This window comes from Panicum virgatum, chromosome 9N (genome assembly GCF_016808335.1).
Source record: "Panicum virgatum strain AP13 chromosome 9N, P.virgatum_v5, whole genome shotgun sequence".
Classification (NCBI taxonomy): domain Eukaryota; kingdom Viridiplantae; phylum Streptophyta; class Magnoliopsida; order Poales; family Poaceae; genus Panicum; species Panicum virgatum.
In genome coordinates this window covers 77,398,259-77,412,520 of record NC_053153.1, presented here as the reverse complement: position 1 = coordinate 77,412,520, position 14,262 = coordinate 77,398,259, and the positions used below count along the sequence as shown (strand labels likewise).

At 45.3% G+C, this 14,262-nt stretch overlaps 1 protein-coding gene across 4 annotated transcripts; it reads left to right on the top strand.

Moving 5' to 3' along the window:
• Positions 1 to 9,869: 9,869 nt before the first annotated feature.
• Positions 9,870 to 13,841, top strand: LOC120688252 (E3 ubiquitin-protein ligase BIG BROTHER-like). 4 transcript variants are annotated; one of them, XM_039970492.1, is made up of 9 exons: positions 9,871 to 10,151; positions 10,409 to 10,570; positions 10,751 to 10,985; positions 11,951 to 11,988; positions 12,467 to 12,511; positions 12,737 to 12,805; positions 12,923 to 13,050; positions 13,241 to 13,349; positions 13,434 to 13,841. In XM_039970492.1, exons 2-9 carry the CDS (start codon positions 10,430 to 10,432, stop codon positions 13,485 to 13,487), a joined length of 819 nt encoding a protein of 272 aa, XP_039826426.1. In that variant the 5' UTR covers positions 9,871 to 10,151; positions 10,409 to 10,429; the 3' UTR covers positions 13,488 to 13,841. The 4 variants fall into 4 exon arrangements, with proteins under 4 accessions (XP_039826427.1, XP_039826426.1, XP_039826425.1 ...); XM_039970491.1 differs by having other exon boundaries at positions 9,871 to 10,245; XM_039970493.1 differs by lacking the exon at positions 12,737 to 12,805 and having other exon boundaries at positions 9,870 to 10,245.
• The last annotated feature ends 421 nt before the right edge of the window (positions 13,842 to 14,262 follow it).

Here is a 14,262-nt window from a genome sequence, read left to right as displayed (position 1 = left end):
TAACAGAGCAATGCACCAAATCAATTGGCACGACAGTTGATAGTTCCACGCCAAATGAATTGGTGCGTGCTTCAGCCCACCGCACACACCCCCAAAGAAGAAGCTGTGACCGCTGAGAAGACGCCCCACGGCCCTTCCTTCCACTCCGCGCTTGGGTAGCCGCCGCCGCCTCTCCGGGGGCACGGGCACAAGAGGGATGGGTTGGGGTTAAATGGGGAACCCAAGACCCCAAACCCAAGAGTTAGGGTTTCGCAAGCTCCGCTCCAACGGCCCCGGCTCGGACATTATGGAATCCGGGCCCACAGCCAAACGGGACATAGATCCGTTACGGGGGAGGCGATCCGGCCAGGGCAATTGGCGCAGGAGCAGTGTGCCACGTCAGATCTGCTGCCGGTCAACATGCCAGGTAGACATTCAACGACTGGACAACCACGCCAGTTGCCTTGGCGTGTTTGAAGTAACACTCAACGCCAACTTAATTGACGTATCATACGTGGGTCAGATTTGGAAATAGTTTTTTGAGAGGTTTACTATTGAAAATAGTTTTTTAAAAGGGTCAAAATCCAAGTTATTAGGACCGGACCGGTCATCGAACCGGTGAGAGCATCGGTTCAATGGTTCATTGGTTCAACCGTTATGAACCGGTTGAACCGCCGGTTCATAAGTTTTGGACCATTAAAATGAACCGGCCACATATACTATGAACCGGTCATATATATATATATATATATATATATATATATATATATATATATATATATATATATATATATATATATACACACATAATGCATAGTTTATCATAAAAAAAGCTCATAGATAACACAACTATATAACCAAACTAATTGCATTCAAAGTTCAACATAGGAAGCACAAATTCAAATAGTAAATTCACAACTGGAGACACAACTTATAGGAGTACATGACAGCACACAAGCTCACAAGAAAATGTAAAAGTTCACAACTCAATACTCGATAACATAGGCTCGATAACTAGTAAAATGGGCACCAATCATATTCAGTTTCTGGAAGATCATTATGAGCACTTGTTTCAGGATCTTCACCCATCATCATATCAAGACCATCAATTGTATTTTCATGTTCAGGGGCCATAACTTCACCTTCTTCCATGGCATCAGCCTCAGCCTCATCCAAATTTAGCAATAAATCTGAAAAAAAAAACACATTAAGTTAGGTGCTACCGTTGGCAAACATATATGGTGAAATGGTCTTGATTTTACAAGAGTACTCGACAAATTCAAATTACCATCACTGCATTGTATACTTAAAGTGGCCAATTCACTTTGGAATTCATTCAGCTCTTCCGCATTAAGCTGAGGTGGATTATCTTCTATAATCCATGCTTCATTGTATACTCAAAATAGCAAAAAAAAAATGCGAGTTCGCAACATAATAAGTTAAAAACTCTTCTGTTCCCCCTGCATCCAGCAGCTACAAATCCGCGTGCGCCAACCACGCGCCGCCCGCCCTCACATTGGTTTTATCCCGAGAGCCGAGAGGCGACAGCCCACGCGGGATTCAGTGGATTGCTATCCAACGTCGTTCATCGACTCAATTCTACAGCGAGTGAGCAACTCTCGTTGCTTTCCTTTCAGGCCCCAAGATACTTTCTAATCATACAACTCAAGGAGATTATAGCACATTACACAGCTACTAGTAAGAATATATATATCTTTGCAGAAGTAAATTTTAATTTTAGTAGAGATTGTATATTTTCTACGGCCGCAGCTCAAATGTGAACAAAACAGCATACACATCATTTCATGATCCTCATAAGGTCCAAATGCCCAGCTAGGTGGCGTCTGCTGCCCAAACAGTGGTGGGTGCTGCCACAGAGATTGATAATTGCAGTTCAAATATGGCAAACGATGCATACACAGGACTCCATGGTCCAGCCCACTTGCTGGAGCACTGCGGCGGCCTGCTACTGGTGTGGCACATTCTGATGAATGTTGATGTCAGGTGATGAAAACGGACACATAAGAAAGAGGGCCATGATAAGTACCGACAGTAGCCAGGCCCCTCAAATCTGGTGAAGCTAACCTGCGGAGGCTGGAAATGGCCACACATTCTAATCATCTTTTTGTATGACGTGTAGGGAAAAGGACATACTGGATTCAGCACATACCACATTGTTTTGATCAGGATGGACCTGTGAGCTAAGAACATTCTGCACAGCACTCTGAGCTCCACTTCCGGCATGGTTGATGTTAAAAATAACAATGCATATTTGAGAAGACTCTAAAAGAATTTAGAAATAGCAAGATAGAGGAGTTGCTATGCTTTAGATATTTTACATAGTTGGATAAGGATGAGAAAATTTCTAGAGTTGGATATTTTATAAAGAAGAGTGCATAAGTTGCCACATGTCAACACCACGAAACCCATGAGCATCTATTAATAGAGGTGCTCCCCTCCCCTCTTGGCATACCATCGCATAATAGTAATTAAATAGGAGGTGGCATGGTAGCTATGTAATATAGTTGTGTCATGATAGGGTAGCCATATAAAGAGTGAAAGAGTCTTGTGTTGTACTAGGTGATAATGAATAAATAGTTGAGTTCTCTTGTATTGAGTTGATATCCATATTGGTGTCTAGATCAAGGTCTCACAGTGTAGTGTGGGTATAAGGTACGGAGAAAATGTGGTATCATACTACTTTGGTACCGCTTCTTGGAAGTCGGTGTCAAGGTTAGGGACATTGATTTCCTAATAGTTGACATTCTCAGTTGATAATCTGAGTAACAAATTCATTCACACAGAAGAGCTCCTATATCACCTAAAACTACTTAGTGAATAGCTTTAAAAAATTTTAATAGATTTAAACTAAATAATGATTGTACATCACAGAAGAAAGTTCTCGCGACAAATTAAGAAACCTTCTTTGGATGTTTGTTCTTATATTCGTAGGAACCAACCTCACTTACACATATCTAAGGACACAAGTGAGTGAACTAGGTGAACTACTTTGAAATACAAAGAGAGAGAGAGAGTTATGATAAAAAATACACACAACTTTATATTTGGCTCGCTTGAAAAGCTCCACGCCTCTGTGACCTGGCATGTGATCTGTGATCTAGCTTGCTGCAATGCTGAGACTTTCATTCCTATAAAAATCAAGAAACCCTAAAACAATGTCATAATCATATATAGGGGTTCAATAGTGGTGAAGTTATTTTATTTTGGTAGACTTAGATGGAGAGCAAAATAGGTTCTTGAATGCCAATCTCCCATTAGATGTGATCCTTTGGCTAGGCAGCAACGTCGAATACACTAAGTTGTCAACCAAAATATCGTCAACATCAAAAGTGCAACCCTGGTGCCAACAATTACATGTTAAATCCCTAATCCATGTCGGGGCACTCCAACCATTCATTGATTGCAGTGTTTTGAGCTTGATGTCCACATCTTTTTCCTTTCTCAGCTTTAAATCAAAGAGTATATCCTTATGGCAGGGGTCAAACTGTTGTTCAGTAACAACATCTCTAATAACTCTTGTAATCACGTGATGTTCCATCTCAATAAAATTGAACACATCACCGAAGGAGGTGAGGTCCCAAAACGACTGGCACTAGGTCAGTAGAGAAATTGCTTCACTTTTTGCTTGTTCTCAGGTAATAAGAGCTCAGGGTAATAAGAGCTCAGGCAATGGGATGTAGTGCAGACAAAGGGTTTTTGAAGTATGTCGCACATCGCCATGCGTTGCACAAGATCAACCCAGCATAGCACCCCATAATGGACTATGAAAACCTTATTAGGTAGAACTGCATAACATCCAAGGCATGAACTGAGCAGTTTCTTAGTCCCTCATGTCCAATGCTTAGACAAGAAGATGTGAAGTTGGTAATGCACTATGTTCACCATGTCACAGAGGGCGATCAGAAGAATGGCCCTCTAAGTCACCGTGGGGCACCATTCCAAACACGCTGCCCCAGTGCAGCAACCTAACATGCAGCAACCTAACATCATCAGGGAGTAGGATGCTTTCAACAGCAGCAAAAAAAAATGTAACTGTCAGTATTCAACGGCAACAAAAACGTTCTCATCTCAGCTCATCACCGTCGCACGGGCGCGGCGGCCACGGCCTCGGCTCGGCAAGCGAGCGCTCGTGTGGTTCCCCAACCTCCTCTTATCGGCTTCACAAGTGGTATTAATTCCCGATACGAAATTAAGCAATTAATTCCCTAGCATTTAATAGTTAGTTTTGAATTTTTTTAATTATATTGATGAAAATAAATGGGCCAAGTCTATAATTCCAACACACCAGACAGGGCAATGGCCAATCGACCTCGCCGGGCAATGGCCAATCGACCTCGCCGTCGAGGGAGTTGGCCGTGGACACGAGCACGTACGCGTCCATCCCGAGCTGCACCGGCGCCCGTGTGGGCACTTGGTTGCCTACGGCGATGCCGGTTGCGCGCGTGGCATTGGAAGTACGACCGCAGTGAGCTACTGCAGCACTGGAGCTCAGCGCCGCTGCGCTACAAGGCGGAAATGGATGGTGGCGGTTGCGCTGCGGCTGCCGGGCTGCAAGGCGGCAGCGGCAATGTACCACCCGTTCCGCTCGCTTGCTTGCCTTGAGTACTTGCCGATGCTATAACCCACCGAGCCACCGAGGCAAGGCAGCTGCTACTGGTAGCTCGTCGTCGTCTAGGATTGCGTTCATCTCTGATCAGGGAAACAAAGCAAGCAATATATAAGCACGAGCAAGTAATGAGGAGAGTTATGTTCTTGTTGGGCCTAGTCTGCTTTGTTCATCCTGGCCCAGTAATCTTCTGGCCCACACTCAATGCTTTTATGTGGCCTTCAACATGGGCGCTGTCGGGGTCACACGCGTGACGGCGAGAGAGCTATCGCAGAGAGCTCTTTTTTCTTGGGATTTTGTGTTTTAGGCCTATATCACACAAACCGGTCCAAATATATGATCCCGTTGAATTTGTTGTTGGAACAATTAAAAAATTATTCCACAACACAAGAATTGTTCCAGTAATAAAAAAAATTTATTCTGCAACAAAATAAAATTGTTTCGCCTTGTGTGATGATTTAACTGCTTGTCACATATTGACTCCTAATATTTACCTTCAACATTAATACTCCTAATTCTTTGTTATTGTTCGCTGTAGTTCCCATTTGGTTGGTTACGTTTTGTGTGCACGTCTTCTCACCTTGCAGCCATTCCACTTCCACCCCATGCCCCGCACCGCACACATAACTTGTTCCCCGTGAAGCCAGCATAGCGCGAGCGTGCTTGAAGTAATGAAGTCCCAACAGCAGCCCTACACAGCGTGCCCATATCAAAAAAGGAGCACGATGATGAGCACAGACTACAGTGTACGTGTCGATGAGATGCCGGGTGTGCCCCTGGAGCTGGTCCCTGTTGGCAGCTCAACGAATTGGACTATTGGAGCAAACGCCCCAAGTGTGGCTAGCACGACCATGTACTCCTACTACACAAGCCGAGATGGCCAATGTCGAGTGGGTGATCTCTGGCACACGCATGCCGCTGCACTTGCACCGTCCAAGGATAGCAGACAAGACGGGGCACCCCAGTCGCTCGCTCGCTTGAGCACAAAGCCACGCTACTCGAGTAGCTAGCATCTCTTGACGAAACAAGTTGGCCGTTTGCTTCGCCGTTGGGGGAGGCTTTGATCCAGCGTCGGGCCTACCTTTTTCGTTTCCGACCGGCGACCGCCCTGCAGACTCGTCGTCTCGTCCCTGAGCTCAGCGCAGCAAGTGACCATCTGGCGAGAAAAAAAAAGCATCCACGGCGCCGGACGAACAAGTACGTTCCAGAAGGCAGCGCAGTGCGCCGAGAAAGACGACACGACCCCGTCTGATCAAATCCCTCCACGCCGACGCCCAGCCCCTTGATCCCGCTCTACTCTCTAGCTCCGGCCCGGCGTCGCGTCGATCTGGACCCCGTCCGACCGCGCCTCCTTAACCCAGCATACCGACGCCGACAGTTCTGGATCTGACGCTTTGAGCCAGCAAACATGGCGAGATCCAAGCCCCAAATCCTGCCAGGACCCTAGCGAGCCTCAGGCAGCAACGCCTATAGACCGGGTGTACGTGGCAAGGGTGGCGCCGGCCTCGCTCGTGATCTTCTCCCCCATCCCGTGCACGCTTTTCAGCGCGAAAGTAGGAAAAGCAGCAGCGGCGACGGAGAAACAGTGCTAGATCGCGGGGCCCACCGAGCCTGCCCGCTGCTCCGTTCCCGGGCCCGCATGTCATGGCCGCCTCCCGGTTCCGGCCCGCGTGTTCGTCCCCCGCCGGGTGGGGCCGGGCCTTGCCGTGGGGGGAGAGGAATTCCAAGCGTCACGCCTGCGAGCTGGACCCCTGCGGTGGGGTGCTGGTGGGCCCTGGGCCGCCTCACCCTTGCGTGCCCCCCAAGCGTACTTCTCCCACTGGAGAGATCAGCACGGAGTCACCGGCGTGTGGGTCCGGATTACGGTGGACCCACCGACAGAGAGACGGGATCAGAATGCCCCTGTGGAGGAATCGAAGCTCCCCGTTGTTGTTGCAGTAGAACCCGGCGCTCGGGACGCTCCCAAAAGCAAGAGCAGCATCTTCTCGACTCCTCGGTTGCTACAGTTGAGACAGGTGAAAGGAGGGCGATTTGTCCTTCCACCGGCGAGTTTGCCGTTCCCCTCCGCCTCCGGCGGCCCTCCGGGCCTCGGATGCGAGGGGGATCGGCGTTTCTCTGCCTGGTGGTGTAGGTTAGGTACTACTTTATGTAGTCTTTTGTGTCCGGGCGGCGGTGGCGACGGCGCCATGGAATAAGTTCCCCCAACCCCGTCCCCGTCTCGGCGGCGAAGACTCCGGCGCCGGCGAAGGGTTTGTGGGGAAGGAGCTCGTGGGTTTGGGTGGCTGCGCGCGAGCGGCAGCTGTCCCGGATCTCCACATCTCCTTTGTAGGAGTTCCGGCCGCGGTCTTTCAACCAGGTATGGCTTGGAGGTCGGCGGCGGGGTGCAGAGGGCCGGCTGTGAGGTTGATGCTGCAAGGGAGGGTGGACCGTCTCTTTTTTCCTGCTGCTTGCCGGCGACGAGAGCGGGTCCACGGCTAGAGGTTCTCGGGGTGTGTCCCCGGCCGACATGCTTTCTCTGTTCTTTTATACTGCGGCTCGTTTCAAAGCTTCCGAGCGATGGAGGTTCTTCTGGCCATGGTGTGCCGTTCGTCTTGCTCTGGCGATGGCCAAGCCCACGGCGGAGGATGGCGTCGGCGAAGAAGGAGGGCATGTGCAAAAGATCCTAGGGATCTCGATGTAATTTTGTTTTTGGGTAGGGTCTTTTGTGCAAAGTGGTGGAGACAGCTGTCCCTATGTATCCTTCTAGACAGTGCTTGTACTGTTCTCATGTACCTTTTCCTTAACTAATACAAGTACCTGAGTTATCAAAAAAAAGAACCCGGCGCTCGGCTGCCTTTCGCTTTTATCCGAATCTAATGCTTGTCGATTAAACAAGGAATTATTAATAAAAAATCTGATAAAAAAACACAATCCCTGTTGCTTTCAGGAGAGATCCTCAAACCGGAGCACGGCACGTGGCGGGTCCCCGTGCGATGGGACGTCACGGTCGGGCGGGAGCAAGAGTGGCGCGGCGGATCATCCCCGATTGGTCCAAGTGCGGCCACGTCGGAGACCAACGTGCCAACTCACACTGGCACTATGCCCCATGCTAATGGGCACACCACTTGTAAATTGTAACGCAAGACGAGCAAGCGGAGCACGCTCCGTTTGTGACTTGCAAGCTAAGATGGGGGTACACGAAGCTCCAAGAATCTACACATGCTGTTGCTTGCAAGCAAGCCACACAACAACGCATGCTGGCAATTGCAGCTGAAAAACGCCTGCGGCTACCTTGCCTTTCACATCAACAACCAGTGGCGGATCCAGAATTCATAGACAGGGGGGGCTGACATCCTTCTTCCTCCTCCAGCCCCTCTCTCCTTCTTTCTTCTCTTCTTCTTCCCCTCATTCCTCCCCTACTTTTCCTTGATGTGCAAGCACGTAGGGGGGCTGGCGCACCCCCAGCCCCCACGCTAGATCCGCCCCTGTCAACAACGTGCCCCCGTTGTTTCATCAGAGCGTGCATGGTTTTGTGGAAATCATCTATTAGCTTTAGGACATGCAGCCTACAAATTTATATTTAGAAAAAGTTAACTATAATTGTGAATTGGAAAAAAAATCAGCTTGCCTGAAACGCAGCACGGCCACGGCAGAAGTGGTTCGTGCGCTGCTGGATCGGCTGCCGCTGGCAAACCACCACCCTGTCCCACGCCCACAGGCACACGCCATCTCTTTGCTGGCAGCTGCGCACTTGCTTACGAAATCTCCGTAGTACCTTTGGGAATCACGGCCAGTGTACTTGCCAAGCATGACCTTTTTTTTTACCGCATCGCCGTTGTTTTCATGGTGCTATCATGGGCAATAAATCCATGATTTGGGCTTTGTTTAGATTTTAATATGCAAAATATAAAATTTTTATAAATCGCTTGCATGATGTATTAAATGTAGCTAAAAAATAACTCGTATTACACAAATAGACTGGAAATCGCGAGACGATGTAGCTAAAAAATAAATCGCATTACACAAATGGACTGTAAATCGCGAGACGAATCTAGTGAGCCTAATTAGAATGTGAGTAGACACTAAATTGCTACAGTAATACTACAGTAAATAAGCTCTAATGATGGATTAATTAGACTCATTAGATTCGTCTCGTAGTTTACAGACGAGATCTGTAATTAGTTTTGTGATTAGTCTACATTTAATACTTCAAATATTGAAAATTTCCTTCCAAAAATGCAAAAAATACAAAATTCAAAGTGAACTAAACACACTCTTGGTGGTGACAGTAATAGCCGTGCTCTTTTATGTGAAGTGCAGTGGTTTTCCCTCATTCCTTCTCGTACTTGCAAGCAGTAAATTATTGAATCGGCCCAATTAAAGGTTGCCCCCGTAATCCAATTCATTAGACTGTTTTTATTGTGTGCCTAGGACATCCCAACGGTTAATGGTTCTTGAAAAAAAAATCGGATTTGTGAAACTAGACAAACGTTGACAATACATCCGAGAGAATATGCGGCAAATGTATCCTGAGTTTTTATATTTTGATGATATACGCCGTACTCTCTCTGTACCAAAATAAATATAATTTTATGGCTAAGCACGCAAACCAATGCTAGATGTAAAAATACCGAAATACCTTGTCTTTTGTGGTGAGTGAATAAGGTGTTAGTTATCTTTTGTGATAATTTTTCGGAATTGGCTTGTCTTTTGTGGTAGGTTGGTCAAAATTAATATTTTTTTGGACAAATTTTAAATTCTAAAATTATATTTATTTTGGGACGGAGGAAGTTAGCAGCAAAGCAAACACACAAGAAAAGATATATAGGCCCTGTTTAGTTGAAATGCAATTTTTTTGCGAAAGAATCTTACTAATTTGAAGTACTAAATAAAGTCTATTTACAAATCTTTTTGCACAGATGGGTTGTAAATCGCGAGATGAATCTAATGATACTAATTAATCCATGATTAATTCATAATTAAATGGTTACTGTAGTATCACTGTTGCAAATCATAGATTAAGTAGGCTCATTAGATTCGTCTCGCGATTTACAGCCCATCCATGCAAAAAGTTTTATAAATAGATTTCATTTAGTATTCTATGCATGTGTCGAAATTTTTCGATGTGACGTTTTTTTATGTTTACAGGATTTATGGTGTGGGAACTGTGGCCATAAACTTTTCTGTTTTCTCCTAAACCTGTCCCCACCGTGGCACCATCTGCCTGCCTGCCCCACTCCTGGTATCCTATGATATCAGCCAGCCAAAGCTCTGAACTTGCTCTGAACTAGTTCTTGGCCTCGTCTTCCTGCTCCTGCCATCACGCCCGCCCCCCCAAATTCACCTCGCCCGCCGTCACCCTCCTCCGCCTCGTCGGCGCGGACCGGCAGCCAAAGTCGCGGGCCACTGCATCGCGCTCCTGGCGCGTGCCGTGCGTCCATCTCTCCGCCTCATCTCCCGAGCGCATTCCACGCCACTCCTGTGCCGCCACCCAGAGGCCCTCCTCGCCGCGTGTCTCCCCCTCCCCCTCTCCCTCTCCGGCTCCCACATCCTCCTCTCCCATTCAGTAAGCAAGATCTGCAGTATTGCTTAACATATTTGGTGCCCCATCTTGTTCAGTTTAAAGATCAGCGCGCAAGTTGTACGGGCCGTGCATTTAGGTTTTTATTTTGATCCCCAGCTAACGACCCATTCCTGCTTTGATTTCATCAAAATCAGATGCATATTGAGCAATCCCAACATTTGATACACATACGATTGTTTCTGATTTCTATTTTTATGAGACAAAGTTTAACTCGCCTTTGTTTGGTTGATTTCTGTTAGGTTCATGTTGCATCATAAGGGATGAACAGCAGTCGACAAATGGAACTCCACTACATAAACACTGGATTTCCGTACACTGTTACCGAGAGCTTCATGGATTTCTTTGAAGGTCTCACCTATGCTCATGCTGACTTTGCTCTTGCGGATGGCTTTCAGGATCAGGTATGCAAAACATAACTGCCACTTTTCTCAAATCATGCTATGCTATACAACAGCCAATCGATTCCATCTCATTGAGACCTTTGGGGCTGTAATTCACTGCCTTCGCTACTGATTCCTTTGTTTTCCTTGTCATTATATTTTTTTAACTTCTAGTTCACTATTGTTTGCTGCTTTTTGCAGGGTAATCCATACTGGGCAATGATGCATGCAAACTCGTACAAGTATGGATATTCTGCTCCAGGGAACTATTACAGTTACGCCCATGCCTACGACATAGATGATTACATGCATAGAGCAGATGGTGGGCGCAGAATATGGGATAACACTACACCTGTAAACAATGTGGACTCTGGCAATGTTGTACTGCAGGGTGGTGAAGCTTCTCGTACAACTGCAAATTCTACCACTGAGGAATGTAAGTTCGAAAACATAAGTCCTGAAAGTCACACCATTTTGGTAACTTCGCTAATTTCTCTTTAAGTTGCTAATGATATACAATGGTACATTCAGTTTGTCACAATCACTTCCTTGCAATTAATGTACACTGGGTCTACATAGTGAAAAGTTATTTTGGGCATCTCATATCAGATGGTGGATGCAGAATGTAGGATAACACTACGCATCTCTCACCTGGGAATTAAATTGTACTCTTATTAATCTGCTTCTGTCAGCCTAAAATCAGTGACTCTGTACTGTTGAGATGAATATATTGTAGTCGTCACATTTCCGTTGCAGCTTGAAATACATGTGCAGTTAGAGTTGTTCATGACTGCTAATGTAGATTTTTTGTACATATGCAGTCGTCACATTCCTTATTTCATTATAGATTTTTTGTTGTAAAATAGTCAACCTTGGATGTTATACTGATAGGAGAGTAGAGGCCTCAACTGTTACAACCATAGTTGTAGACCTGACTCTGTACTGTTGAGATGAATATATTGTAGTCGTCACATTTCCGTTGCAGCTTGAAATACATGTGCAGTTAGAGTTGTTCATGACTGCTAATGTAGATTTTTTGTACATATGCAGTCGTCACATTCCTTATTTCATTATAGATTTTTTGTTGTAAAATAGTCAACCTTGGATGTTATACTGATAGGAGAGTAGAGGCCTCAACTGTTACAACCATAGTTGTAGACCCCCCCACCCCCCTCCCACCCCCAAAGCTTTCTGAAAGTTTCAAGCATACATAACAGCACCTGTTGCTGAATTTTATTATTACATTAACGTTCACTAATAAGTCTGAAGGTTTTATTTTTCCCCCTTCAAATAAGACAGTTACTTTGCAACTTCTTCAAATCATTCACTTTTGCACATCTTTTTAACGATTAACTCAAAATCACTCCATATTGACCTGCCACTCTGATGTTCTTTTTACAGGCATCCAACAGGCACATCAAAGTCCGGGTAGTCCTCAGGTAAATGAATATTTTAAGTATACTTATCTTTTACCAAAATGTCTTTTTCATGCAAGTGCATGTGGCATTGTTTTCCCTTACTGGACGAATTCATCTTTTCCTTTTTGTTGTTTCACCACATTTCTGTCTGTCTCTGATTCAAAGTCAATTAGGTCCATTGTCCAGTGTTGCCTAAAAGAGCCTTTTATATATTTCGGGTATAGATGCCACAAAGTTGTCTCCAATAGCTAATAGCTTGACATATGTGACCCTATAACACGCCTAATATTTGTTGCTTCTATCAATTCTATGTTCCACTTTGTATATTACAGTTATGCATTCAACTCCACATATCGTTTGATGTTTATTGTTTATACATAAGCACTGAAACATGCATGCTGTAGTTTCTTTTCCATATATGAGATGACATTTATGTTGTCTTCTGCGGATGGCAGTGGTTTCCAGTTGATTCACTGAAAAATCATTATTATATCTGTAGGTTGTTTGGCAAGATAACATTGATCCTGACAATATGACATATGAGGTTAGTGACTTCCCTGCACCAATCTTTTGTCCATGTTCTCATGCTGATTATCTTAGGTAAAGCAATACTTCATATATATATTGCCGTACTTATTGTCCTTGAGGAGTTGTTTGTGCAAATAAATAATTTCCTTTGTCCATTCATTATATGCGTCTTTCTCCTTTGTAACTCTAATAATCATATATGTATTTTTTGTTTTTTTATCTGAAAAACTCCTTGTCAAAGTTGCCTTCGTGCGCTGCTTCTATTTGGTTCAATCAATGGAACTGTTCATATAACAATGTGATTTCAATGGTATATTTCCCGCTAATGATTATTTGGCAAAGTTCTTGCACTGTTTCATTTCTAGTATATTTCTTCTCATGTTTGATTATTTTGAAAAGTCCATTACTAACAAGGTTTTGGTGACAGGAATTGTTGGACTTGGGGGAGGCAGTTGGAACCCAGAGCCGTGGTCTCTCCCAAGAACACATTTCATTGCTTTCTGTCACAAAGTACAAGTGTGGTTTCTTTTCAAGGAAGAGAACACGCCGTGAAAGGTCAGATCGTAATCTTTCATTTCTGCTATCTTCATGTTTAAAAATTTGTGGCACATTAATATATATTTGATGCAATGTGATGGTCTCTGCTTACCACAGTCGATCAGGATATGAAATTGTTTGCAGCAACTTCGTACTGCTTCTTGAATGGATATGAAGTTAACTTGCAGGGTTTTCCTTTGGATGACAGGTGTGTGATTTGCCAAATGGAGTACAGGAGAGGAAATTTGCAGATGACGCTTCCCTGCAAGCATGTATACCATGCCAGCTGTGTGACAAGATGGCTTAGCATAAACAAGGTCAGCAGCTAAAAATTGGCACCATAATGTCTGGTTTTCGTTTCTACCCGTGCTTCTTTTGCCTGAGCAAAATACATTTCGCAGGTATGCCCTGTTTGCTTCGCCGAAGTTCCTGGTGAGGAACCCAAGAGGCAATGAGTTATCGGTTATGTGGCCTCCATGAAGGTGTCACGCTCCAAAGTTGAGCCCACTGCCCCCTATGGACACATGATTTCTGCTTGAAGCCAGCATGTTGTCCCCTCCTTAGAATTGTGTATTAGCATCATATTACCAAATATAGGTTATAATCAGATGTAGTTGCTACCGAGAGGTTTGCTGTAGGCTGCTGTAGAGTTCCGACTACGAACTAAGACCACCTGCTAGACAAAAGCATGCTCGATCACTACGATATGTTTTTGTTCATTGCAATGAGCATGTTCTAGTTTGTGTTACTTGCAATATGATTAAGATTTTGCGGACAGAGAAAAAAAATGATTTGTTACCCGCTGCTTCTGCTTGTTGGTTTGCATTCCGTTTGAGTTAACTTCGAGGTTTATGTCATGGTTGCATTGCCGTTTTTCTCAGGATTCGTGTATCGATGGCTATCCTGGCTTTAGCCGGCGTCATGTATATGAATTTTCATTTTTGTACCCCCTGGCCCTGTGTCAGAGTTGCTTCCTTTTTTCCCTCTTTGGAGATAATAGCCTCCTCCGTTTCTGGTGTGAGTACTTGCATGAGAACACTCAAAAAGTCAATTGACCTGCAATGATAGTTGCTCAAGAACCGGAGCTCCTTGTTTTTCACCGGGAAGGCGCTGGCTCCGGCGAGGCGACGAGCACCGCACACACTGGAGGGGGCGGCTGGAGGCGTCGGGATGGAGCATGTTGACCATGGGCTGATTCTATTAACTGGACCAGCCCACCGTAGCCCACCT